This window comes from Rhinatrema bivittatum, chromosome 2 (genome assembly GCF_901001135.1).
Source record: "Rhinatrema bivittatum chromosome 2, aRhiBiv1.1, whole genome shotgun sequence".
NCBI lineage: Eukaryota > Metazoa > Chordata > Amphibia > Gymnophiona > Rhinatrematidae > Rhinatrema > Rhinatrema bivittatum.
In genome coordinates, this window is record NC_042616.1 from 43,675,018 (window position 1) to 43,700,739 (window position 25,722).

Sequence of the window (25,722 nt, forward strand, 5' to 3'; positions counted from 1 at the left end):
ACCAGCTGCGAGGAATGTGGTTTTTCCCTTCAAGCTGTCAAATCCCACTGATTCTGGAATGTTTCCAGGACAGCTTGAATAAAGGATTGACCCTTAACTCCTTGAAGATCCAGGTAGCGTCTCTTTCCTGTTTCAGGGGTGAGGTGAATGAAACCCGCCGTTGGCTCATCTGGACATGGCCCATTTTCTGAACGGGATAAAGCATCCCCGGCCACTCCTTTAGTGGCTAGCTCCCTTGTGGAATCCTAATCTAGTATTGCAGTTTTTGACAGGGCCCACCTTTCAGCCATTGCACAGTCCTTGCGCTTGCTAACCCTGAAAATGGTGTTCCTGGTGGCTATATGTTCAACTCGCCACATCTCTGAACTAAAGGCATTGTTGTGTCAGGAACCATTCCTCCAAATGACGCTAGGAGCGTTACATCTTCATACCGTTCCATCCTTCTTGCCCAAGGTAGTCTTGGAGTTTCAATTGAATCAGTCCATTCGTTGCCATCCCTAGATAGGCTCAAGGACACGGAAGAATATCGCCTCCTCCGCCATTTAAATGTCAAATAGCTTTTGGTGTGGTATCTGGAAGTTTAAGAAATGGTTCATAAGATGGACCGCTTGCTTGTTCTTCACGGTAGAAGGAGGCAGGGTGGACCAGCTTCGCAGGATATCATAGATCGCTGGATCAAGGAGGTGGTCGCGGGAACCTATGTAGATGCAGGAAAGCCACTGCCCTTTCAGGTTCAAGCTCATTCCACTAGGGCTCAGACAGTTTCCTGGGCAGAGGATGGACTGCTGTCTCCCATCGACATTGCTGAGTGGCGATGTGGTCCTCCTTACACACCTATCACCTGGACTTTCAGGCCCGAGAGGACACAGCCTTTACAAAGGCAGTGTTAAGGACTGCGGGCAGCCTCCCGCCCTGATCGGGAGTAGCTTTTGTACATCCCATTGATCCTGAGTCTATCTGGCTACACGCTAGGAAATGGAGAAATTACTTACCTGATAATTTAGTTTTCCTTAGTGTAGACAGATGGACTCAGCATCCCACCCACTGCTGCCCAAGAACGGTGCCAAGGAATCACCCATGAAATGATTATCGATTCCAGGAGATTACAGGTAAGCCGTTGCCCAATCCCTAGATCAGGGCATGTATAATCTTACTTGGGGTTCAGTGTTTGTTTTGGTTGAATACAGTTACAGCTATCCATTTTTAGTCAAGTTGGTTTTAATCCAGTTCTAATCAAGTTTTTCAGTAGTATGTCCACAGTGGCTTTTGAAGAGAATAACTGAAGGGCTGAGGTCACTGCAGGGGTGTATCTAGGGTGAATTCAGCTTTGAAACCTGACTCCGTCTCCTTCTGTTAGCAGGGGAGCATATAACCCATTGGTCCTGAGTTCATCTGTCTACACTAAGGAAAACAAAATTATCAGGTAAGTAATTTCTCCATTATCAGGTATGTAGTAATTTCTCAATGCTCTGTGTTTAATTTTATCTAGAAAATTATGATCCTGGAATTAAAAGTAAAAAAAGACATCAGTGGAAAGCCAGGCAGAATCCAGAAGGAAAGGTGATGATGATATCAAGAATAAATAGAGAAGATATTTCTTCATGCTCTGCTTTGGAAAGAAATTGCAAGAATCAATGCATCTCAGAAAAGAAGCAAAGAAATTCAACAGGAGACTTAACTGAGAATTCTACTGGGTGTGAGCAAAATACCAGTAATGTCACACACACAGGGGAAGAGCAGAGAAATGAGATAAAACAAAACTGTTTGTATGATGTTTTTCTGATATATCGTAAATCTCAGAGATCTCACACTGAAGAATCATTTAACAGTGCTGCGGGTAGTAAAAGCTTTCACAAGAAGGAAAGCCTGACAAGGTGCCAGAGAGTCCACACTGGTGAGAAGCCATTTACATGTACTGAATGTGGTAAAAGCTTCCAACAGAAGGAAAACCTGACAAGGCACCAGAGAGTCCACACTGGTGAGAAGCCATTTACATGTATTGAATGTGGTAAAAGCTTCCAACAGAAGGAAAACCTGACAAGGCACCAGAGAGTCCACACTGGTGAGAAACCATTTAAATGTATTGACTGCGGTGAAAGCTTCCGTATTAAGCCAAGACTGATAAGCCACCAAAGTGTCCACACTGATGAGAAACCATTTACATGTATTGAATGTGGTAAAAACTTCCTTCAGAAGGAAAGCCTGACAAGACACCACAGAGTTCACACTGGTGAGAAACCATTTACATGTATTGAATGTGGTAAACGCTTCCGTCAGAAGGAAAGCCTGGCAAGACACCACAGAGTCCACACTGATAAGAAACCATTTAAATGTATTGAGTGCGGTAAAAGCTTTCGCCAGAAGATAAGCTTGACAAACCATCAGAGAATCCACACTGGTGAGAAACCATTTAAATGTACTCAGTGCAGTAAAAGCTTCCTTAAGAAGGAAAGCCTGACAAGACACCACAGAGTCCACACTGGTGAGAAACCATTTACGTGTATTGAATGTGGTAAAAGCTTCATTCAGAAGGAAAGCCTGACAAGACACCACAGAGTCCACACTGATAAGAAACCATTTAAATGTATTGAGTGCGGTAAAAACTTTCGTCAGAAGATAAACTTGACAAACCACCAGAGAATCCACACTGGTGAGAAACCATTTAAATGTACTCAGTGCAGTAAAAGCTTCCTTCAGAAGGAAAGCCTGACAAGGCACCACAGAGCCCACACTGGTGAGAAACCATTTACATGTAGTGAATGTGGTAAAAGCTTCCATCTGAAGATAAGCCTGACAAACCATCACAGAGTCCACACTGGTGAGAAACCATTTATATGTACTCAGTGTGGTAAATGTTTCCTTCAGAAGAGAAGCCTGTCCAGTCACCAGAATGTCCACACTGGTGAGAAACCATTTACATGTATTGAATGTGGTAAAAGCTTCCTTCAGAAGAAAAGCCTGACAAGACACCACAGAGTCCACACTGGTGAGAAACCATTTACATGTATTGAATGTGGTAGAAACTTTCTTCAGAAGGAAAGCCTGACAAGACACCACAGAGTCCACACTGGTGAGAAACCATTTACATGTATTGAGTGTGGTAAAAGCTTTCGTCAGAAGATAAACTTGACAAACCATCAGAGAATCCACACGGGTGAGAAACCTTTTAAATGTATTCAGTGCAGTAAAAGCTTCCTTCAGAAGGAAAGCCTGACAAGACACCACAGAGTCCACACTGGTGAGAAACCATTTACATGTATTGAATGTGATAAAAGCTTCCAACAGAAGGAAAACCTGACAAGGCACCAGAGAGTCCACACTGGTGAGAAACCATTTAAATGTATTGACTGCGGTGAAAGCTTCCGTATTAAGCCAAGACTGATAAGCCACCAAAGTGTCCACACTGATGAGAAACCATTTACATGTATTGAATGTGGTAAAAACTTCCTTCAGAAGGAAAGCCTGACAAGACACCACAGAGTCCACACTGGTGAGAAACCATTTACATGTATTGAATGTGGTAAAAGCTTCCGTCAGAAGGAAAGCCTGACAAGACACCACAGAGTCCACACTGATAAGAAACCATTTAAATGTATTGAGTGCGGTAAACGCTTTCGCCAGAAGATAAGCTTGACAAACCATCAGAGAATCCACACTGGTGAGAAACCATTTAAATGTACTCAATGCAGTAAAAGCTTTCTTAAGAAGGAAAGCCTGACAAGACACCACAGAGTCCACACTGGTGAGAAACCATTTACATGTATTGAATGTGGTAAAAGCTTCCTTCAGAAGGAAAGCCTGACAAGACACCACAGAGTCCACACTGATAAGAAACCATTTAAATGTATTGAGTGTGGTAAAAACTTTCATCAGAAGATAAACTTGACAAACCACCAGAGAATCCACACTGGTGAGAAACCATTTAAATGTACTCAGTGCAGTAAAAGCTTCCTTCAGAAGGAAAGCCTGACAAGGCACCACAGAGCCCACACTGGTGAGAAACCATTTACATGTAGTGAATGTGGTAAAAGCTTCCATCTGAAGATAAGCCTGACAAGCCATCACAGAGTCCACACTGGTGAGAAACCATTTATATGTACTCAGTGTGGTAAACGTTTCCTTCAGAAGAGAAGCCTGTCCAGCCACCAGAATGTCCACACTGGTGAGAAACCATTTACATGTATTGAATGTGGTAAAAGCTTCCTTCAGAAGAAAAGCCTGACAAGACACCACAGAGTCCACACTGGTGAGAAACCATTTACATGTATTGAATGTGGTAGAAACTTTCTTCAGAAGGAAAGCCTGACAAGACACCACAGAGTCCACACTGGTGAGAAACCATTTACATGTATTGAGTGCGGTAAAAGCTTTCGTCAGAAGATAAACTTGACAAACCATCAGAGAATCCACACGGGTGAGAAACCTTTTAAATGTACTCAGTGCAGTAAAAGCTTCCTTCAGAAGGAAAGCCTGACAAGACACCACAGAGTCCACACTGGTGAGAAACCATTTACATGTATTGAATGTGGTAAAAGCTTCCGTCAGAAGGAAAGCCTGACAAGACACCACAGAGTCCACACTGATGATAAACCATTTAAATGTATTGAGTGCAGTAAAAGCTTTCGTCAGAAGATAAGCTTGATAAACCACCAGAGAATCCACATGGGTGAGAAACCATTGAGATATATTGACTGTGGTAAAAGTTTCTGTCAGAAGATAAGCCTGACACACCACCAGAGAGTCCACACTGATGAGAAAAACATTGGGAGCACAATTGTAACAGAATTAGAGGATTAAGAAGTTGTTATCACCTGGGACATTCCTTTTTCCAGAGACTGGAAGATGTGCGAAAACCAGATATTGTAGTGAAAGAGCAGAACACTCGAACGGCATGGTTCAGAGAAGTATCAGAACCCAGAGATTATTCTGTTAATTGTATGGAGAAAGCAAAGATCCTTAATTGCCAAGAGATTCAATCAGAAACCTAGAAAATGTGGCAGAAAAATACAGAAATAGTCCCAATTATATTGGGTGCCACTGGTCTGATTAAGAAGAATTTTCAAGCACATCTTGATATGTTACCTGCTAAGAATACACTTTATGAACTCCAGAAGCAGGCTGTCTTTGGTACAATGTATGTACTAAGAAGGGCATTAGTAGTAAATTTGAGACATTTAGCTTATCCCTAACTTGCCATGGCTTACAAATGATGATCATTCCTTTCAAAGTATGTACAAAATAAATCCAATTGGAGATATTGCCCTTGTGACAAACCATTTTTATGTACTGAATGTGGTAATAGCTTCCATCACGAGACAAACCTCAAAAACCACTAGAGAATCCACCCAGGAATTAAAGTATTTATTTGTACTCGGTGTAGAAAAAGCTTCAAATAGAAGATCCAACTCGCAGGACACCAGAGAATCCATAGTCAAGACCATTTTCATGCTCTGAATGTGAGAAAAGCTTCATTAGCAAGGGAATGCAACGTTTCTGGTGGCCCTGTGCAACTTAAGAATTTGGCACTTTCTCCACCACTGATGTTGCCTTTTTCCCCCTGAACTCCCACTGATGGTGTCCAGTATACCCCCATCCCAACTGCTGCTGTTTTCTGCCAGTCCTCCACCTCTGCTCAGCTTCTCAAATATACACTGGGAAGTCATGCAAGTGCCTGAATGTAGGAACTGTGAACCACTGTGTGCTCACAATCCCTGTGGCAATATAGCCATACCTTTTCTCCTTAATTTGAAAATGTACTCAGGAGGGGGGAGGAAGCATCCTAGAGATGGTGAACATGTCAAGCACACAGCATGATCTATAGCTGTCCAGTATGGTAGCAAAGAATAGAGTAGAGCATCAGTGAGGAGCCAGGGGGTGCCACAGAAGGCGGTCAGGAAAGATGAGGGGGCTGTTTGCCTCCTAGGTCATATATATAAAAGTAGGGACTGAAAGCTTAAATAATAAATTTGCTGTAGTAAATAAGCTTCTATGTGTTTATAGTTTCTAAATATTTTTTGAATTTTATAAATAATTCTATCTATACGGAGGAAAAAACCTCAGAGCCCAGCTTGTTGATCACAAATCTCAAAAAGCTTTAGAATAATCATTGGTCAAAAAAACCTCCATCCTCCCTTTGTTTTGTTTTGGTTTTTTCTATTGTTGCTTTTTATAAATTATTTAATTTCTTATCTATATATACCTTTTATAAGTTTAAATTTATTTTTATAAACCTTTGTGTGCAATCGTCTTTTCTTCTTTGATATAAATATAAAATAAATTGTGTCTCTATTATTCCTCTTGCATTGTACAAAATCCATTGCACATTAAACATCTATTTCTGGTATATTTTGCAAAGTCCAACAAATGAATTATAACTTATCTCCTTGTTGTAGTCCTTATGGATCTTTTGATGGTTGCTGGCTTCCAGCTCCAAAAATTTTAATCTCCATTCATTCCATGGAATGTCATTAGAAGTACTTGAAAGACAAGAATGAGAAAACTTTAAGCAATATTGCCCTGAAGCAGCTACCTATAGCAAAATGTGTGCCACGTTGGCATTTGACATACAGTCTGCAGTTCCAGCATTTGTCTCCATAATGGTTAAATGAATAGCGATTAAAACCTTTGGAGTTGAAAGCCAGCAACCATATATTTATATCACAGAGGAACACTGAAGATTGCACACGAGTATATAAAAGAAATGAAACATAAAAAAAAGAAAAGAAAAGTATAGATACATAAATGAAAATTGTATAAAAATCAACAGAATAGGGGGGCGCGCTGACATCACCAGCCGGAATGGTCGCATAGCTAGTGAGCTCCCGGCTTCGCTCCGTGTTATTTGCTCGAACCTCGCTAATTTTAAACTGAAAATTCATCTCTCATTCACCTACTGAAAGCGCTTCACCTCTGGATGGCCCAAGCGAGGACATTTTATGATCTCACGCAGTATTCCTACTCTAAATTGGGACCAGAAACCAGCGAGCACATGGCGGATCTGAGCACGGGCATGGCCCATGCCTCTGATGCTGATCATCCAGCCCCAGCAGCAATTTCTGAGCTACCGCCTCGCTCAGAAATGAGGCACTGGTTCATTGAATTACACTCGGACATGAAGCAACATAAAGCTGATCTCATGCAGACAATGTCAGAAATCCGGGAAGATCTAGCCGTGCTGGGGAATAGAGTAGAAGAAATGGAAACTCGCATAGAGGGTCAAGACGAAGTGATGCACAAAATGGCCGATGAGCTAAGGCTCAGTATAACAGAGCAGGTCCTGTTGGCTGATAAGATTGAAAACCTGGAGAACAGGTCCCGCCGCAACAATTTGCGTATTAGAGGAATACCTGAAACACCTGAATACACAGATTGCGAAGAAGTAGCGTCGAAAGTGTTTCAACATTTGATGAGGGCGGAGACTGTGGAGGGGGCAGAGGATACGGACGTCAGCCTTTTCTTTCGCATCGAACGGGCGCATCGGACACTGGGACTAAGAACTACAGAAAAACCGAGGGACATTCTTGTTTGCCTGCAGGCATATAAAGAAAAATCGAAACTGTATATGCAGTCAAGGAAGCAACGTGAATGGACTTGGGAAGGACATAAAATTTATATATTCAACGATCTCGCAGCTTCCACTCTTCGTAAACGCTTTGACCTGCGGCCTATTACCACAACACTGCGAGACCGCAATATCCGCTATAAGTGGACATTCCCATTTGGTTTGCAATTCGAGGTGAAGGGGAATACTTACCGAGTCCGAGGCCTGGAGGAGGCGAAGGAGATATTCAATAAGGTACAGTTCCCGCTGCCCCCCACCGCTCCGAGCTTCGACTCCAGGATACCTAACACACAGAAAACTCCACGGTGGCAGAGAGTTGGCAATAAGTGACGTTTGGAGAGACAGAGGCGGACTCCCCCAGGGGTAGCTTCAGATTTGAGCACTGGGCCACCAGGGCGCTGAGGGCTGCGCATTTCTACTACGCTGGACTTTTTCTCTGACTCCGGTGAATATTGATATGAGAGGTGTCTATACTGCGGTGTCAAAGAGGTTCGAGACTGTGAACTGGCTGTGAACTTTTTGCTATTAGCCGGGTGAGCGACCTACTTGCTGGTCACTAAGACCCCCAGGCAAGGCGCTATCCCAATGGGGGATACATATGGTAATGTGAGGGGGGAGGAATACTATCCATGAGCTCCGGGGGGACTTGTTGTTGTTTTGCTTTAGGGTGTGGTTCTAGGAACAGAGACATTGGTAATGGGAAGCTGGGTGGTTATCTTCTGCAAGTTATACTTAGACTATGGCTTTAAAACTTTGGTCCCTCAATGTGAAGGGACTAAATACTCCCATGAAACGTCAGTTGCTGCTATGTGATCTACATCGTCAGCATATAGCTATAGCATTCCTCCAGGAGACACATACACGAAAACACCACAAACGTTTGTTACGATTCTCAGGGTACCCTAATTGTTATTTTGCAGCTAGCACCAAAACATCTAGATACGTGGGTGTGGGCATACTTATAGCACAACACGTAACCTTTGAAAGAAATCTCATGTTGCTGACCCTCAGGGGCGCTATTTACTTTTAAAATTACATATGGACGGACAATTATATACGATTATTAATGTTTATGCACCCAACACAGACCAGGGCTCTTTTTTCCAGTCCCTAGCAGAGGTGCTTTCTTCCTTTGCGGAAGGCCTGTTGTTATGGGGAGGGGACCACAATGTGGTAAGCAATCCCAGAGTGGACTCTTCTAATTATAGAAATACGGGAGGTTGGAAAGCCACGTCAGCGTTGACGAATCTAATGCATGACTGGAACCTTACTGATATTTGGAGGCAGAGGAATCCTATGTCCAGATCATATACATTCTATTCTAATCCCCATAATACATACTCCAGGATCGACTTTATATTAGTTGATAAAGGGGCACAAAATCAAGTATTAACAACAGGCATAGGAGACATAACGTGGTCAGACCACGCGCCAGTCTGGATTACTATTCTTATGGCCAACCCTGGAAGCTGAGGGAGGAATTGCTGCGAGACCCGGAACACAGCAAAAGTTTATTAGATCATTTAAGAGAATACTTCACATTGAATAAGGGGTCGGTTCAGGCGGCAAGTACTCTATGGGAGGGCTCCAAGGTGGTCATGAGAGGACGCCATATAGCGCTTTCCTCAGCCTTACGGAAACAAAGAGAATTAAGGCGGACTGAGCTACTTCGTGAGATCACTTTTTTAACTCAGAAACATTCTAGAAACCCTGACCACGCTATCCTCACAAGATTGCGGGCAGCCCGCACTGAATTACATATGTTAGATTCAGAACAGATAGCCTACGCTTTGAATAGAGTCAAACAACGCTATTTTGAAGGTCATAACAAAGTAGGCAGACACTTAGCGAGGCTACTGAAGCAACGCTCATATCAGTCCAATATCGCTTAGGTGAAGGATAGACATGGCCAGATGTTAACCACCACCCAAGACATTCGGGATTGTTTTACTAAATTCTATACCCTCTTGTATGGTGGAGACTCCTCTATCACTCCCGCTCATGTGGATCAGTATTTACAGTCTATGGTATTGCCCACCCTCACTAAATCCCAGCAAAGCTACTTAGATACCCCCATACATGCTATTGAGGTACAGGCTGCTATTGGAGACCTTAAAGCTGGCAAGTCTCCGGGCCTAGACGGTTTTTCGGGGGGATACTATAAAAGATTTTGCACCCATCTGGTAGGCCCCTTAACAGACTTCTTTAATGGCCTTTGTGACGGGGAGTCTTTGCCCTTGCATTCAAACGTGGCTGGCATAACAGTCTTGCCAAAGCCGGGGAGGGACCCCACACAGTGCGGGTCTTACCGACCTATTTCATTGATTAATGTCGATTTAAAAATATTGGCTAAGGTGCTGGCGGCCAGACTTAATTCCTTCCTCCCTCAGCTAGTACATAGTGATCAGGTTGGGTTCATACCACATAGGATGGTGGCCGACAATGTTCGGAAAGTCACAGATGCTTTGTGGTGGTCTTCAACGACAAAGGTGCCATTGGTGTTAATGGCCATAGACGCCGAGAAGGCCTTCGACCTTGTTCATTGGGACTTTCTATTTGCCACGCTAGAGAAAATGTCTTTTGGTCCTTGATTTTTACGATGGATTCAATGTCTCTATCAGGACCCAGGAACACGGATTAAGGTTAATGGGAGATATGGGGAACTTTTCCCAGTAAAATGAGGGACTCGACAAGGTTGCCCCTTGTCCCCCCTTCTTTTTGCTTTATTTTTGGAACCCCTGGCCACTAGGGTACGAACCTCTGCCTCTATTACGGGAATTCCAATGGACCCATATCCCATGAAGATCTCTCTATTTGCTGATGATATTCTCTTGACCCTCACGAACCCTTTGACCTCTATTAGGGAAGACACTGAGGAGCTTCAAGCTTTTAGTGCAGTCTCTGGGTTTAAAGTAAACATGGATAAAACAGAGATATTGAATGTTACTATGTCTTCAGAAGTCATGAGGGAATTGGCGAAACGATATGAGCTCAATGAGCTCAATGAGCTCAATGAGCTCTTTAGACTCAATTACATACCACTGTTGCAAAATATTAAAAAAGATCTTCAAAAATGGGATAGGGAACAATATTCCTGGTTAGGTAGAGTGGCTATAATAAAAATGAACATTTTACCCTGTTTCTTTTATTTTTTTCATACCATTCCCATTTTCATATCCACCACAATCCTTCGCTCCTGGCAGAAAATTCTATTTGATTTTATTTGGCGTAAGCGACCACCTAGGGTATCCTGACGCTTATTGTTCCAACCACGGGACCGAGGAGGCTTAGGCGTTCCCAATTTGGAATGGTTTTATGTGGCTGCACAATTGAAAGCAATTCCTGATATGCATGGACGGGGCTTCCCTAAACAGTGGGTCACTTTTGAGGAAAGGGTTTTTGGGGGTATCCCCTTGACTGAGCTAATATGGCAACCACAGCAAACTTGGATACGAAATGGGTGGAGGACACTAGCCTTAGACACTACATTAAGACTTTGGGACAAATGGAAGGTGAAATTAGCAGGAGATCAAGGATATTACTACTCCACAGGTCTTTATTATCATTTGCAATTCCCAGCGGGACGTCAACACAGAGTATTCCAAACATGGAGAGCGAAAGGTATCTGCCGTATTGAACATCTACTCAAGGGAGGGGCCTTAATGTCCTGGCAGGAAATACAAACTCTTTACCGTCTGTCTCCTACTGACTTCCTAGCAGGGAATCAAGTATTACACTTTCTCCACACCCCGCAGATATTAACTTCTCTACAACAGGGTAAATCTACATTTGAAAATCTCTGTGTGGCTACTGACAAAACTCGTGGAATGATCTCTAAAATCTATGCACTCCTGGCCGACCAGTCGGATGACTCTTTCCCCCACATGGACCACTGGGAAAAAGATTTGGGCATATCATTGACCAAAAAAGACTGGTCGCGCATATACTTACAAGCCCGTAAGTGTTCAGTGTCCGCCTCCTTTCAGGAGAATTGCTATAAAATGATCACACATTGGTACCTCACACCTCAAACGCTACAGCGCAGATACCCACAACTTGATGCTTCTTGTTGGAGAGAGTGCAGCCAACAAGGCACCTTTTTTCATGTATGGTGGACTTGCCCTAAAGTTCAGGTTTTATGGACTGCAGTAGCACACTGGTTGGAGAACCTTTTAGGAACGCCCAACATGTTGGACGCCGGCTTCATGCTCCTGCATCACCCACCATTAATAATGGGCAAGATGCAAATACTTTTTTGTCAACAAGTCTTTATTGCAACTCGCTTGGCCATTGCAAGCTCATGGAAACAAACCGGGGTGCCAACTCTGAAGATGGTACAACACAGAGTACATTTTTCTTGCAAAATGGCTGCTATAACAGCGGAACTTCATGCGACTACAACCAAATTTCGTGAAGTATGGGCACCTTACCTACAATGGGAAAAACAACAAGCGATGTAGACATTGATTTTCAGTTTATGTTCTTCACATGCAGCTTATGCTTTTACAGACCTTGTTTCTTGGTTTTAATGTCTCAAGAGCTCATGGATATGGGAGGGAGGGGAAAAAAAGGGGAGGGGTTATCTCATGGGAATTTTGTATTGTTTTTTGCTGTTGTACCTATTGTTAACTTTTCTGGAATTTACAAAAAATAATAAAAACTATCAGTAAAAAAAAAACATCAACAGAATAAAAACAAAGGGAGCATGAGGGTTTTTTTGACCACTGATCATTCTAAGGCTTATTGAGATTTGTGGTCAACAAGCTGCCCTCTGAGGTCTTTTCCTTGTATAGATAGAATTATATATTTATGAAATTCAAAAAATGTTTAGAAACTATAAACATATAGAAGCTTATTTTCCTCCTAGGTCATGATAGCTCTGAGAAGAAACTCTATACTTTACATAGACAGCCCAAAGTTAGGATTATGGACTTCAGAGAGAGAGAGATGGGGGGTGGGGGAGAAGGAGAGCACCAAGTTAATGTGCACCACATCTCTCTCCTCCCCCCCCCCCCCCAATTACAAGATACAGAGGAATTCAGTAGAACACCACCACTGTTAGGCATTACAGTTAGAATTTTAAAAAATACACAGATGAGGTCACGTGATGTGGTGAGCTGAGCAAAATGCCTCTCGCTGGGAGCTCCAGGTGCCATCTGCTGCCCTTTGGATTATTTTTGAGTCCGTTCACCGCCTTATTGCCGTTTGAAGATCCCTAAACCATGCGGCGTTGTTTACGACAAGTATTTCTTCACAAGGGCGACCAAGAAATGGCTTCTATAGCACTTAAAAAAAAAAAAAGATAAAAGGAAGAAAAAGTGATGAAATCCAAGATGGGCAACCTGTGATACAACTGTAGGGGCTTGGATGATGCCAGCGTTTGCTTGCCTGACCACCTCAGTGGTAATAACTTTAGAATCTAAATTTGTTTTTCTATTTAAAAGCTTTATTAGATCCTCATGAATATAAGGTACATAGCTACACAAATATACCAAAGCATATATAAACAGTAAAACATCAACAGCTATAACATAACACAAAATACATCTTAGGTTCAGAATAACAAGCATCATAATGCCTCCACATCATCAGTCAGTGTAGTTGCACCGTAATTGTTATGAGCTAAGCAGAGGCAAATCAATGCTGTCATAACCATTTATTACTCATATTCATATAAAACCATCTGCATGGATCTAGAAGCATCTAGGATCCATTTTATGTCTATTTCTTCTCATTTACCCCATCCCTATTTCCTACCCCAACAATAGCCATCTGAGTGCATTGCGCAGTAGAATGCCAGTCTCAAGATGATACCCCACATCCCCAAGGCCCAGGTATATTCTTTTTTTTTTTTAAATTTAAGTTTTATTAGAGAAATGTAATACAAAGGATACATAACCATCAACAATCTGCATTGAAAGTACAATAAAATAAAAATATTGACAATAAAATAAATACAATGAAAACTTTCAATCTGTCTCTGCGTTTCCCAATTTCCCCCCCCCAACCCTCTCCCCTTCAGCACATGGGATCTCACAGTGAAGGGAAAAATGTAACATAGAAATGGTTCATGTCTGCATCTGTTGTTGCTTCCATGTTAAATATGGAGTCTAGGTACGCTGGAATGCCCCTAATTGCTTCCGCCTATGTGCCGTGATCTTGCTAAGATTACATAATTTGGCCACCCGAGATTGGACCTGTACCAGAGTAGGAACCCCCTTATCCTTCCAGTGTAATGCAATCTCGCATCGGGCAGATATGACCACCAATTTAATGAATCAGTGCAATGCTGTGTCTCCCTGAGCGTACTCTAGATTAAGTAGAGCTACTGAGGGAGTCAAGGTTATAGACTTATGCAAAATATCTGAGAGCCAATTGTCCAGGCTCTTCCACAACTTGGAGATAGCCGCACATTCCCACCACATATGGTAGAAAGAGCCTCTTTCCCCACAACCCCTCCAACATCTATCTGAAGTTGCTGGGTAAATTTTATGCAGCTTAGAGGGGGTATAATGCCATCTATAGAGAAGTTTAAAACTATTTTCCAAAAACGTGGCCGATATTAAGCCTTTGCCTCCATTAGCAAATATATTGTCCCAAAAATCCGCGCCCTGTGGAGAGCCAAAATCCGCTGCCCGGGTATATTCTAAGTGATCCCCTTCCATGATCTATAAGAGCGCCATGTCCCCACAAACTTCCCATATGCTTTATGAAGGCGGGCTGTGATGTCCGCTAAAGTATACATTTTTTGCATCTTGGTATGAACCCCACCTATAGTGGGAGGTCGGCTCTCCTTCCAGTTCTGTGCTATTTGGAGCCGAGCAGCCGTGAGGATGAAAGAAGTCAGCCTATTTTCATTATTCCCTAACTCCAGCAAAGGTTGACCCAGTAGAGCTTGGCTAGGTAAGAGTTCAATCGAGATCTTAAAAAGTTGGCTGAGCCATTTCTCTACCGCCCGCCAAAAATCATGAATCAGAGCACAAGTCCACCACATGTGGAAATAATCACCCCTTTGTGCACACCCTCTCCAACATTTATCAGATATGGATGCCTTAAATGCATGGAAGTGAGCTGGACTATAATGCCAGTGGTAGAGCAGTTTATATGCGTTTTCAATCATAGACACTGCAATTAAACCCTTTCCCAATTGGCCGAAAATCATCTCCCATTCCTTTTGAGTAAAGGATCATTGGAGATCGCTCTCCCAAGCAATCATTTGTTTAGTTTTACCAAATTTCTGAGATCCCAGCAATGAATAAAGTTGGGATAGTAACTTTGTACCTTGATCAGCTTTCAAACATAACTCCTCAAAAGCTGATTTGTCTTGCCTGAAAGAGTTTTCAAGTGAGTATGTATGTGCAAAATGTCGTAATTGCATATATGCGAGTGCATCCGCACCAGGAAGTTGAAATTGCACTTGTAGTTCTGAGAATGGGATCAAATTTAGACCTTTCCAAAGAACTCCCCAAGTATGTATTCCCTTCCTTTTCCACACCTTGAAAGCCGGATTAGTATACCCCGCAGGGAACTTGCTATTTGCATACAAATAAGTGCTCCAGTGGTACTCGTTTTGCCCTACCAACAAATGCCGCTTAATGTGCCAACGGTTCAAAGAGTAAAGCATGGACGGCGGCAAGATCTCCCCTAGATTACTGTACCAAGTGGATTTAGGTTGCCAAATGAAACTAGTAAGAGGAACTGACCCCACTAGTTGTTGGCTAAAGTTCACCCAGGGTTTGATGTCATGTGTCCTGTGCCACTCCACCAACATCTTAAATTTTGCCGCCATATAATATCTATCTAAATTTGGCACACCCAAACCACCTTGTCGGTGAAACTGAAAAAGAGTGGCCCTAGCCACCCTTGGCCTCTTGCCTCCCCAAATGTACTTCATGAGCCGCTTTTGCCAACTAGCCAACACTGCCTTTGGTATAGCTATTGGTAAAGATTGAAACAAATATAGTAACTTTGGCAGAACCGTCATTTTTATAGCTGCAATTCTGCCCATCCAGGATATCCTGTAACGGTTCCACTCCTCCAGCTCAACTAATATTTTAGCCCACAGGGTGTCATAGTTAATACGAAACAAATTTTCTTCTGCACTAATATGAATGCCTAAATATTTAATATTCTGACGTGCCCATCTAAACTTAAAATGAGTACGCAGTTGGGCAGCCAGTGTGGATGGTAAATTAATATTGAGAATCTCCGACTTCTCCAGATTTATTCGGAATCCAGATACTTTGCTAAAACGATCCATTTCAGTAATAAGGTTTGATAATGAGGATACCGGCTCCGTCAGCGTGAGCATGATATCATCCGCAAATAAGGACAATTTTGAGGAGAATCGGCCCACCGTAATCCTTTTTATATTTAAATTCTGCCGAATATTAATGGCCAGAGCCTCAAGAAAGAGAGCAAATAATATTGGGGATAAGGGGCATCCCTGTCGGGTGCCACGGGTCACCTGAAATACTTCCGAATAGCCCCCATTAACTTTGACACAGGCACAAGGATGACCATACAATTGCTGCAACCAAAGCATAAACTTATTCCCAAATTTCATTTTCCTGAGCAAAGCAAAAAGATATGGCCAGTGCACCAAATCAAAAGCTTTCTCGGCATCCACCGAGAGCGTCAGTGTTGGTATGGCCTGCCGCTTAACCCACCACACTATATCTAGAATTTTTTGAATATTGTCACTCGCCTGTCTCCCTGGAATAAAGCCCGCTTGATCCACATGTACCAGGGAAGCGACAAAGCCATTCAATCTCGTAGCCAAAATTTTCGCCAAAATTTTTAAATCAACATTGATTAAAGAGATTGGTCTGTACGAGCCGCACAGCGTGGAGTCGCGGCCCGGCTTTACAATTACCGTAATTCCCGCTGTATTAGCCACAGGAGATAAAAGTGCCCCCTCCCTCAAGGCCTTATAATATCTGGCTAGAACAGGCGCCAAAACAGGGGCAAAAACCTGGTAAAATCTACTCGTATACCCATCTAGCCCCGGTGATTTGCCTGGTTTCAAAGCCTTAATGGTAGCTAATATTTCCAGCTCAGAAATATCCTTATCTAAGATAAATTGTTGGGCACCAGTGAGTTCCGGTATGGGCAATGAGTCTAGGTAGCCCGAGATTGCTTCTTCACTAATATTTACATCCGAAGAATAAAGATCAGAGTAAAACTGATAAAAACAGTGTCTGATGGAGGAGTTATCCATCACCACAGCCCCATCCGGACGTTTTACCTTCACTATAATAGATTGCGCCCGTCGTTTCTTTAGCGCATGAGCTAGCAGTTTCCCCGCTTTATTGCCCCCTTCAAAGTACCTCTGTTGCATTAATTCTAGTTGATAAGCGATGGCATCCAGATCCATAGACTCTATTTGTTGTTTAATTGCTGCTATCCTAGCATATGGGACCCGAGATGATCCCAGTTTCTTGTGAGCTCTCTCCAGATCTTTAAGCTGACTAAGGAGCTGTGCTCTAGTATGTTCCCTCTGCTTTTTCAAAAACACAGCCCTCGCTATGAATTTGCCCCTAAGAACCACTTTTAAGCATTCCCACACCGTCGTTGCACTTACATCCCCCATATCATTTATGTCCAGATAGTCCTGTATAGCATCCTGAACCTGGGAAATAAAATGAGTATCCTTTAACAAGGAGTCATTAAATTTCCAATATTTATGCCCCTTATCATTCTCATGGAGTCGTATAGAAAACCATATTGGGGCATGATCTGACCAGAGGATGGGCTCGATGTCGGCCGCCGATACTCTAGACATTAAACTTTTACTACACAAAAACATATCCAGTCTTGAGTAGCAGTCGTGTGGCTTAGAATAAAAAGTATAATTGCGGGCCGTCGGACATCGAACCCTCCATACGTCCACCAATCCCTGAGTGGTAACTAATGTTTTTAAGGCTGTGCGGGCGGACTTGGGGTCATTGCTCCGATTTGTGGAGGTATCAATTCTCGGTTCAAAGTTAAATTAAAATCCCCGCCTACCACGATTTGACCCTCCAATTTGGTTGCTAATAAAGTGTGTAAGGATCCATAAAATATATCTTTATGCATATGTGGACCATAGAGGGATACTAATGTAAAAACTTCCTGCCCTATAGTAATTTTCACCAGGGCATATCTGCCCTCAGAATCAAGAAGAGACTCTAGTAATTAAAATTGGATGTCCCTATGAAGTAATATACCTACTCCTGCGTACTTGTTAGAAGGCGAGGCTGCCGCCCAGAATTGATGTGGGTATTTAGCTGACTTCATCAGCCCCTGATGCTTACTACGCAAATGGGTCTCCTGTAAGCAGACCACATCCGCCCGCATACGCCCAATTTCCTTAAATAGTAAGCTACGTTTACGGGGTGTGTTAAGACCCTTGACATTTAGGGAAGTAAACTTCAAGGTCGCCATCATCTATTGATACTCCCTTCCCTTACCACCTGGCATAGCACCCCCCGAAACAACTGCCAGAAAATCATAGGGAATTTGGGACTTGCCACGTATACCATCAATACATGCCACACAAGGGATGTCCCATTTCCACGTCCGATGGAAAGTAAGCATGAATCTATCATCAAATACCTCGAGATACCTTGAACTGTTGGTTTATGTGCAAACAATGTTAGAGTAGGAAATCCATCCCTCCCCCTCCCCCTCCCCCTCCCACTTGTAATAACATATCCTGGGATAACATACCCCTATCCCAGAAAATAATGAGGAGAAAGTGTAATCCCACTCCAGAGGTCTTCCATCCAACCCCTTCTAATTTGTTAACGATTATGCCTAATAAATGAAAATAGAAAACTATGAGCCTTCAACTTTGTAGGCGCTTGCATACCAGCAAACATGTAAAGTCCCTTATTTGATCAAGTCAATGATGCCTCCATATGGAACTCTCCATCCCAGCCATACTATACGCCTGTGGGCCTGTCTTCACGCTGGTGCCTCTTTCATATCCACCCACGCTGGATTCCTGTGGAGCCGTCTTCGCCCCTTTTGAGCTCTTTGCCACCGGGGCACGGGGGTAAGGGCAGCTGGTACCGCATTGCTCGGCTGAGTGTCCACAGGTGGAATTTCAACGGTTATACCATGTTCCTTCAAAACTGCTGCCGCTTCTTCAACCGTGTTTGCCCGATGAGTTACCCCCTGCATTTGAAACGATATCCCTCCTGGAAAAAGAGCCACCGATATCTAATACTGGCTGCAATCAATTTTGTGGTGACACAGCGAAAACACTGTCTCTTCTTTAAAGTAGCTGCTGCCAGGTCTGCATAAATTCCAATTTCGTGGCCCTCCCATTGCCATATGCACTGCTTCCGTGCGATATTAAAAATTTGTTCCTTTTGAGCATATGAATGGTAGCAAACCATGATATCTCGGTGCCTGTTCGCCAATTTGGGCCCAAGTGTCCTGTGAGCCCTATCAAGCCGAACCATAGGCCGATCTCCTCCCTCCGGAGTGTCACCCATATCTAAAAAGAAACTTGAAATGTGCTCCACAGTAGCATGGCAGTCTGCATATTCGTCCGTATCAGGAACTCCACGGATCCGAAGGTTAGCACGCCTGCTACGATTTTCCAGGTCCTCCACTTTATCAGATAGGGACCTAGCATACTCTTGCAGCGCTTCGTGGTCCCGTCTCAGGCCATGCCAGCTTTCCCCCTGTGTATCCAGCCTCACTTCTGCCTCATCAATCCGCCTGCTATTTTCAGCAATTTCCGTTTTAAAATTCTTAAGGTCCTGTCGCAGTTCACAGAACCAGTTTCTCATTTCAGCCCTAGTAGGGAAATCGCTATCGCCCTCACACGTTTCTGCCTCGTTTTCTTCCGTTTCGACAATGACGGCTACTGCCGCCATTTTGGATCGATCGTCCTCCGTGTTCTCTCCTCCCTTTTGGTAAGAATATCTCTTTAAGTCCGCGATTTTTCGTTTCGCCGACATCAGTGCTGGGCTCCCGGCAGTTTCAGAGCTCGTTTTAAGTGCTGTCTCGGGCTCTATCGTGCTTTGGCAGCGTAATTTAGGGCTGGTAGGAGCGGAGCCCTCAGATTAAGCTCCGTGCATGGAGAGTGACGTTACTTCCTCCTTTAGAATCTAAATTCGATGCTATTAATACCCATATAGCTGAAGTTTAAAAGTCTATTGTAGACATTGGAAGGTGCTTAGATATAGTGGAGGGCCAAATCTCCTCTGTTGAAGATGTGAGCAATGTTTTATTTCCTAGCGTGTAGCAGATGGACTCAGGACCAATGGGGTATAGTGTACTCGTGCTAGCAGTTGGAGACGGATCAGATTTCAATCTGACGTCAGCACCTAGTACATATACCCCTGCAAGAAGTGCAGAAGCTCAGTATTTTCCGTCTCCAAAGCAGTTAGGAGCTATCTCACGCTCGCTGAGCGTTCTACCAAATTTTAAAGAAAAATCCTACCTGAAGACGAGCCCCGCACTCCTGCGGTGATACCCTTGGGTCCCTCCCCCAGTTGAGTTTTCCGAGGTGATTTCCGTGGTCCCTCGGAGGTAAGAGCCTCGGTCCGGTGGCCGATTCGCGGCAGGGACCTAGCCCCCGAGTGAGAGGAGTTCGGGCGCGGCTTAGAGGCAGCCTCGGTCCGGAGCCGTTCGCAGCGAGGACTTAGCCCCAGAGCGAGATGAGTTCGGGCGAGGCTTAGAGGCGGCGGGCGCACTTCCTCGAGCGCGGCGGTGAAGGTAATCACCCTCTCCCCCCGCAGCCGGAGACCGCCCGGGTCGCAACCGGGAAGCGCCGAAGACAAGGTAAGGCGTACATCCTTTATTTACTGGTCTCTGAGGATCGAGGATTAGCAGGGTCTGCACGTGGAGCCCCTCCAAGGAGGTCACCATCTTGCCTGCCTGCTCGCCGTCGCCATCTTGGCTTTGTTCGCCGCCCTCTGCCCGCTCGAGCGCTCAAATAAAGCTAAGCGCACAAGTTAGCGGGCGCGTATCTTAGGCGCCCGAAAATAGTTGGGCGCATATTTAAGCTAGGCGCCCAAGGTTTGGGCGCGTATTATAGGCGCCGATACTTGGGCGCGCGTTATAGGCGCACATTCATAGGCGCACTTTAATAATCCTCTGTGCATAAGCTTCGCGCATACTACAAAGCGCATATTTATGGCTGGGAGCGCACCGGCGCATATATATATCTGGCGCAATGGATCGCATAAGAGCCCACGCGTCCACAGAAGCGGCACCTCCAGAGTCAGGCATAATGGCTCTAGGCCTCTGCTCAGCATGCAACCTCGGAGCCGCACAGAGCGAGGAAGCAGACGCCCTATGCGCCCAATGTGAGGAGGCCCTGGGAGCTCCAGGCCACGCCCAGTCTCACCCAAGATTAAGTGCTAGCTCCTCAGGGAACACCCCGGACCTAGCAGGCCCCAGTGAGACCATCCCTCAGACGGGGACCCCCAGAGACCTGGCACCCCTCAACTTAGAACCTGCTTCGCTCTCCTGGGTGGAATTATTCAAAGGGATTCACGCCTTTGTCAGGATGCAGTCTGAGTCCCGAGTGGACCCATACCCACCGGAAGACCCTCATGCCCCAGGACCCTCGAGGCCTAGGCACAGGCTCCCACCTCCCAGAAGCCCCCCCTACGGGGACACGGATTACTCCGAGGAAGAAGTTGAGCCCCTCGAGGAGGGAGAACTTCCCTCGGGGACAGAGCCGCATCAAACCATGAGACGCTTCTTCGCAAAGGAGGATCTTCCGGACCTGGTATCTCAATGCCTATCGGAACTCACTATCCTGGGCCAAGGCACTCCGGGGGAACCTAGAATGAACCCCCTGCTAGAGGGCCTTCGACAGACGGCCCACCATTTTCCCCTCCTACAGGCGGCACAACAGCTAATCAACCTGGAGTGGAACGCGCCGGAGTCCTCATTCAAAGGGGGTCGAGCCTTATCCACCATGTACCCCCTGGACCCAGCGACCAAGGAGCTGCTAGCATGCCCCAAAGTGGACGCCATAGTTTGCGCAGTCGCTAAGCGCACCACCATACCAGTGGAGGGAGGGGCGGCCCTCAAGGACACACATGACTGGCGCCTGGAAGCCATACTGAAACAAGCCTTTGAGGTGGCAGCCATGTCCCTACAAATTGCGACCTGCTGCACCGTGGTGACACGTTCCTGTTTATCTCAAGCCAGGAGCAACACCCCGGGAGAAGAAATGGAATCAGCTCTCTTGTTCCTCACTGACGCTGCCTCTGATCTGGTACGCACAACAGCCAGGGGAGTGTCATCCTCAGTGGCAGCCAGGAGACAACTCTGGCTGCGAAATTAGTCGGCCAACGCCTCCTCCAAGACACGCCTCACAAGAATGCCCTTCAAGGGATCCCTCCTGTTCGGCAGCGAACTAGAGAAACTGGCTAACAAATGGGGCGACTCTCCATTACCTCGTCTGCCAGAAGACAAGTCAAAGAGAAACCAGCGCCCCTTTCCCAGGCCATCCAGAGGCAGAGGCTCACAACGCTTCAACCCTTACAGGAATAGCTACCAAGCACCTCGTCCTCCGGCCAGAAACCAGTCCTTTCAGAACAGACACAGCAAGAGGAGAACCGGCTCGGGTTCAGGTCCCAGCCGCACCCCACAATGAGAATCAGCCGACCCATCCAAGGGAAGAAGCCATAGGAGGCAGACTAACCCTATTCTACCGCAGATGAGTCGAGGTAACTTCGGACAAGTGGGTCCTAGCCATCATCTGAGAAGGGTACTACCTGGACTTCCTCCGAACCCCTCCGGACAAGTTTGTGGAATCTCCCTGCCACGACCCCCTCAAGAGGGCGGCAGTGGAGGCTACTCTGACCAGACTCCTGACCCTAAAGGCCATAACCCCAGTGCCTACACGGGAGATAAAGTCTGGGCATTACTCCATTTACTTCATTGTACCCAAGAAAGAGGGCACCTTCAGGCCCATCCTGGACCTCAAGTCAGTCAACCGACACCTAAGGGTCCCAAGATTTCGCATGGAAACCTTACGGTCAGTCATACGTGTAATACAGCCAGGAGAGTTCCTCACATCCCTGGACCTGTCAGAGGCCTACTTGCACATCCCAATCCATCAGGAACACCAGCGCTACTTACGCTTCAAGGTCCTGAATCAACACTACCAATTCCGGGCACTACCGTTCGGGTTAGCCACCGCACCGCGGACCTTTACCAAGGTAATAGTAGTGGTAGCGGCGACACTCAGGAAGGAAGGAATCCTCGTCCATCCCTACCTGGACGATTGGCTGATCAGGGCAAAGTCACCGGAGGAGAGCCACCGAGCAACCAACAGAGTCATAACTACTGGAAAGTCTAGGGTGGGTAGTCAACACAAACAAGAGTTCCCTACAGCCATCGCAGTCGCTGGAATACCTAGGAGTCCGATTCGACACCAAAGAGGACAAGGTCAGCCTGACCCCCACGAGGAGATCAAAGCTGCGGAACCGACTCCAGACCCTGCTGGGCGCCACCCGGCCCACAGCTTGGGATTATCTGCAAGTCCTCGGCCTAATGGCATCCACATTGGAAGTGGTACCATGGGCGCGAGCTCACGAGACCTTTGCAACGCTCTCTCCTATCTCGGTGGAGTCCACGATCACAGAACTACACCGTACATCTACCTCTACCGACCAGAGTGCGGACCCAGCTACGGTGGTGGCTACAGTCCAACCACATGAGCCGAGGATCAAGAATATCCTCCCCAACCTGGACCCTGCTCACCACAGATGCCAGCCTAAGCGGATGGGGAGCACACTGCGAAGAGCTAACCGCCCAAGGGCGGTGGAACAAAGACAAGTCGGGGTGGAACATCAACCGACTAGAGGCACAGGCAGTCAGGCTAGCCTGCCTTCGATTTGCCCACAGACTTCGAAACAAAGCGGTCAGAGTGATGTCGGACAACGCCACCACGGTGGCATACATCAACCGACAGGGCGGAACCAGAAGCCAACAGGTATCCTTAGAAATAGCCCCCCTGATGTCCTGGGCGGAAACAAATCTCCAGGACATCTCCGCCGTCCACATCGCCGGGAAAGACAACACCACAGCAGACTTCCTCAGCAGAGAAAGCCTAAACCCGGGAGAATGGAAGCTGTCATCCACAGCCTTCAAGATGATAGTGGATCGGTGGGGGACTCCGGTCATGGACCTGCTAGCGAACAGATCCAACACTCAAGTACCCAGATACTTCAGTCGCAGGTGAGACCCACAGTCACAAGGGATCGACGCCCTGGTACAGACCTGGCCACCGGGGACCCTACTATACGCCTTTCCCCCATGGCCCCTGCTGGGCGCAATCATTCACAAGATTCAGCGACACAGAGGCCTAGTTCTTCTGGTGGCCCCGGACTGGCCAAGAAGACCCTGGTACGCAGACATGAGAAGACTACTGCCAGGGGATCCTCTACCCCTGCCCGCACACAGGGACCTACTTCAACAAGGCCCCATCCTCCACGAGGATCCAGTTCAATTCTCTCTTATGGTCTGGCCATTGAGAGGGCCCGACTGAGGAAGAGGGGATACTCGGGGTCAGTAATAGATACCCTCCTCCGAGCATGCAAGTTCTCCACATCGCTAACGTACATAAGGATCTGGAGAGTATTTGAAGCCTGGTGCGAAGATCACAGCACCAAACCACATTCCGCTAAAGTTCCCATAATTTTGGAATTCTTATAGAATGGACTTCAGAAGGGCCTGTCCCTCAACTCAATCAAGGTTCAGGTGGCAGCGCTGTCATGCTACGGTCCCAGGAGCGAGGGCAACAGCATTGCCACGCACCCAGATGTTTCACGATTCCTGAAAGGGGTCAAACACATTCGCCCGCCACTGAAGTGGCCAGTGCCCCTGTGGAACCTCAACCTAGTTTTGGAATTCCTAGTGGGACCCGCCTTCAGACCTCTCCGAGGCCTGTCTCTCCGTCTACTAACCCTTAAGATGGTGTTCTTGCTGGCCGTATGCTTGGCCCGCCGCATCTCAGAGCTACAAGCGCTGTCCTGCCGTGATCCATTCCTCAGAATCACCCCAGGGACCATCCATCTACGCACGGTTCCCTCCTTCTTACCCAAAGTAGTCTCACACTTCCACCTCAACCAAACCATATCATTGCCAACCATGGAAGGTTTGAAGAAGTCGGAAGAAGGTCGATCCCTGCGCCATCTCGACATCGGCAGATTGCTATCCAGATACCTGGAAATGTCGGAACCAGTACGAAAGACGGACCACCTGTTTGTCCTTCACAGCGGGAAGAAGCAAGGGGAAGCGGCCTCACAGGCAACCATCGCCCGCTGGATCAAAGAAGTCATCAAGGCGGCCTATGTAGAAGCGGGAAAACCACCACCTCTATAGCTCAAGGCCCACTCTACCAGAGCTCAGGCGGTCTCCTGGGCGGAAACTAGAATGCTGTCACCTGCCGAGATCTGCAGAGCGGCAACGTGGTCCTCCATCCATACCTTCTCCAGATTCTACCGTCTGGATGTTCAGGCCCGGGAGGACACAGCATTTGCAAGAGCTATCCTAATCGGACCTCGGGCAGCCTCCCACCCAGTTCGGGAGTAGCTTTTATACATCCCATTGGTCCTGAGTCCATCTGCTACACGCTAGGAAATGGAGAAATTACTTACCTGATAATTTCATTTTCCTTAGTGTAGACAGATGGACTCAGCAGCCCACCCTAGGCTGCCGTTATACATGGTTGTTCATCAAATCAAGGTAAGCCATGTTTTTCCTTTACATAGGGCATCCACCCTACTGGGTGTCGACGCTTTCCAGTTGAAGATACTGGCGGTCTCCAGCTAAAGTCAATCAACCAGTTCAAATAATCAATATTAATCAAAATGTTAACGTTGCACCTAAGTTATCAGAGTTAAACTCATTAAGTTAATCAATCACATATATATCCATACTGCTTTGCAAGGAAGAATACTGAGCTTCTGCACTTCCTGCAGGGGTATATGTACTAGGTGCTGACGTCAGATTGAAATCTGATCCGTCTCCAACTGCTAGCACGAGTACACTATACCCCATTGGTCCTGAGTCCATCTGTCTACACTAAGGAAAACGAAATTATCAGGTAAGTAATTTCTCCAATTGGCAAGGATGTGGTGCTGGAAAAGCTGATTTAGAAAATCACTCAAGGTAGGAATATCTGAAAGTGTCCCTGA

The 25,722-nt window shown here is 45.9% G+C and overlaps 1 protein-coding gene across 1 annotated transcript in view; it reads left to right on the top strand.

The window, feature by feature from the left end:
• The window catches only part of LOC115083203 (zinc finger protein 850-like), a 61,005-nt gene that overhangs the window by 9,829 nt on the left and 25,454 nt on the right, over positions 1-25,722 (top strand). The window contains exons 2-3 of the mRNA XM_029587008.1: positions 1,490-4,795; positions 6,900-7,795. Coding sequence (XP_029442868.1) covers positions 1,490-4,795; positions 6,900-7,795 — 4,202 coding nt within the window. The remainder of the gene's footprint in view (positions 1-1,489; positions 4,796-6,899; positions 7,796-25,722) is intronic.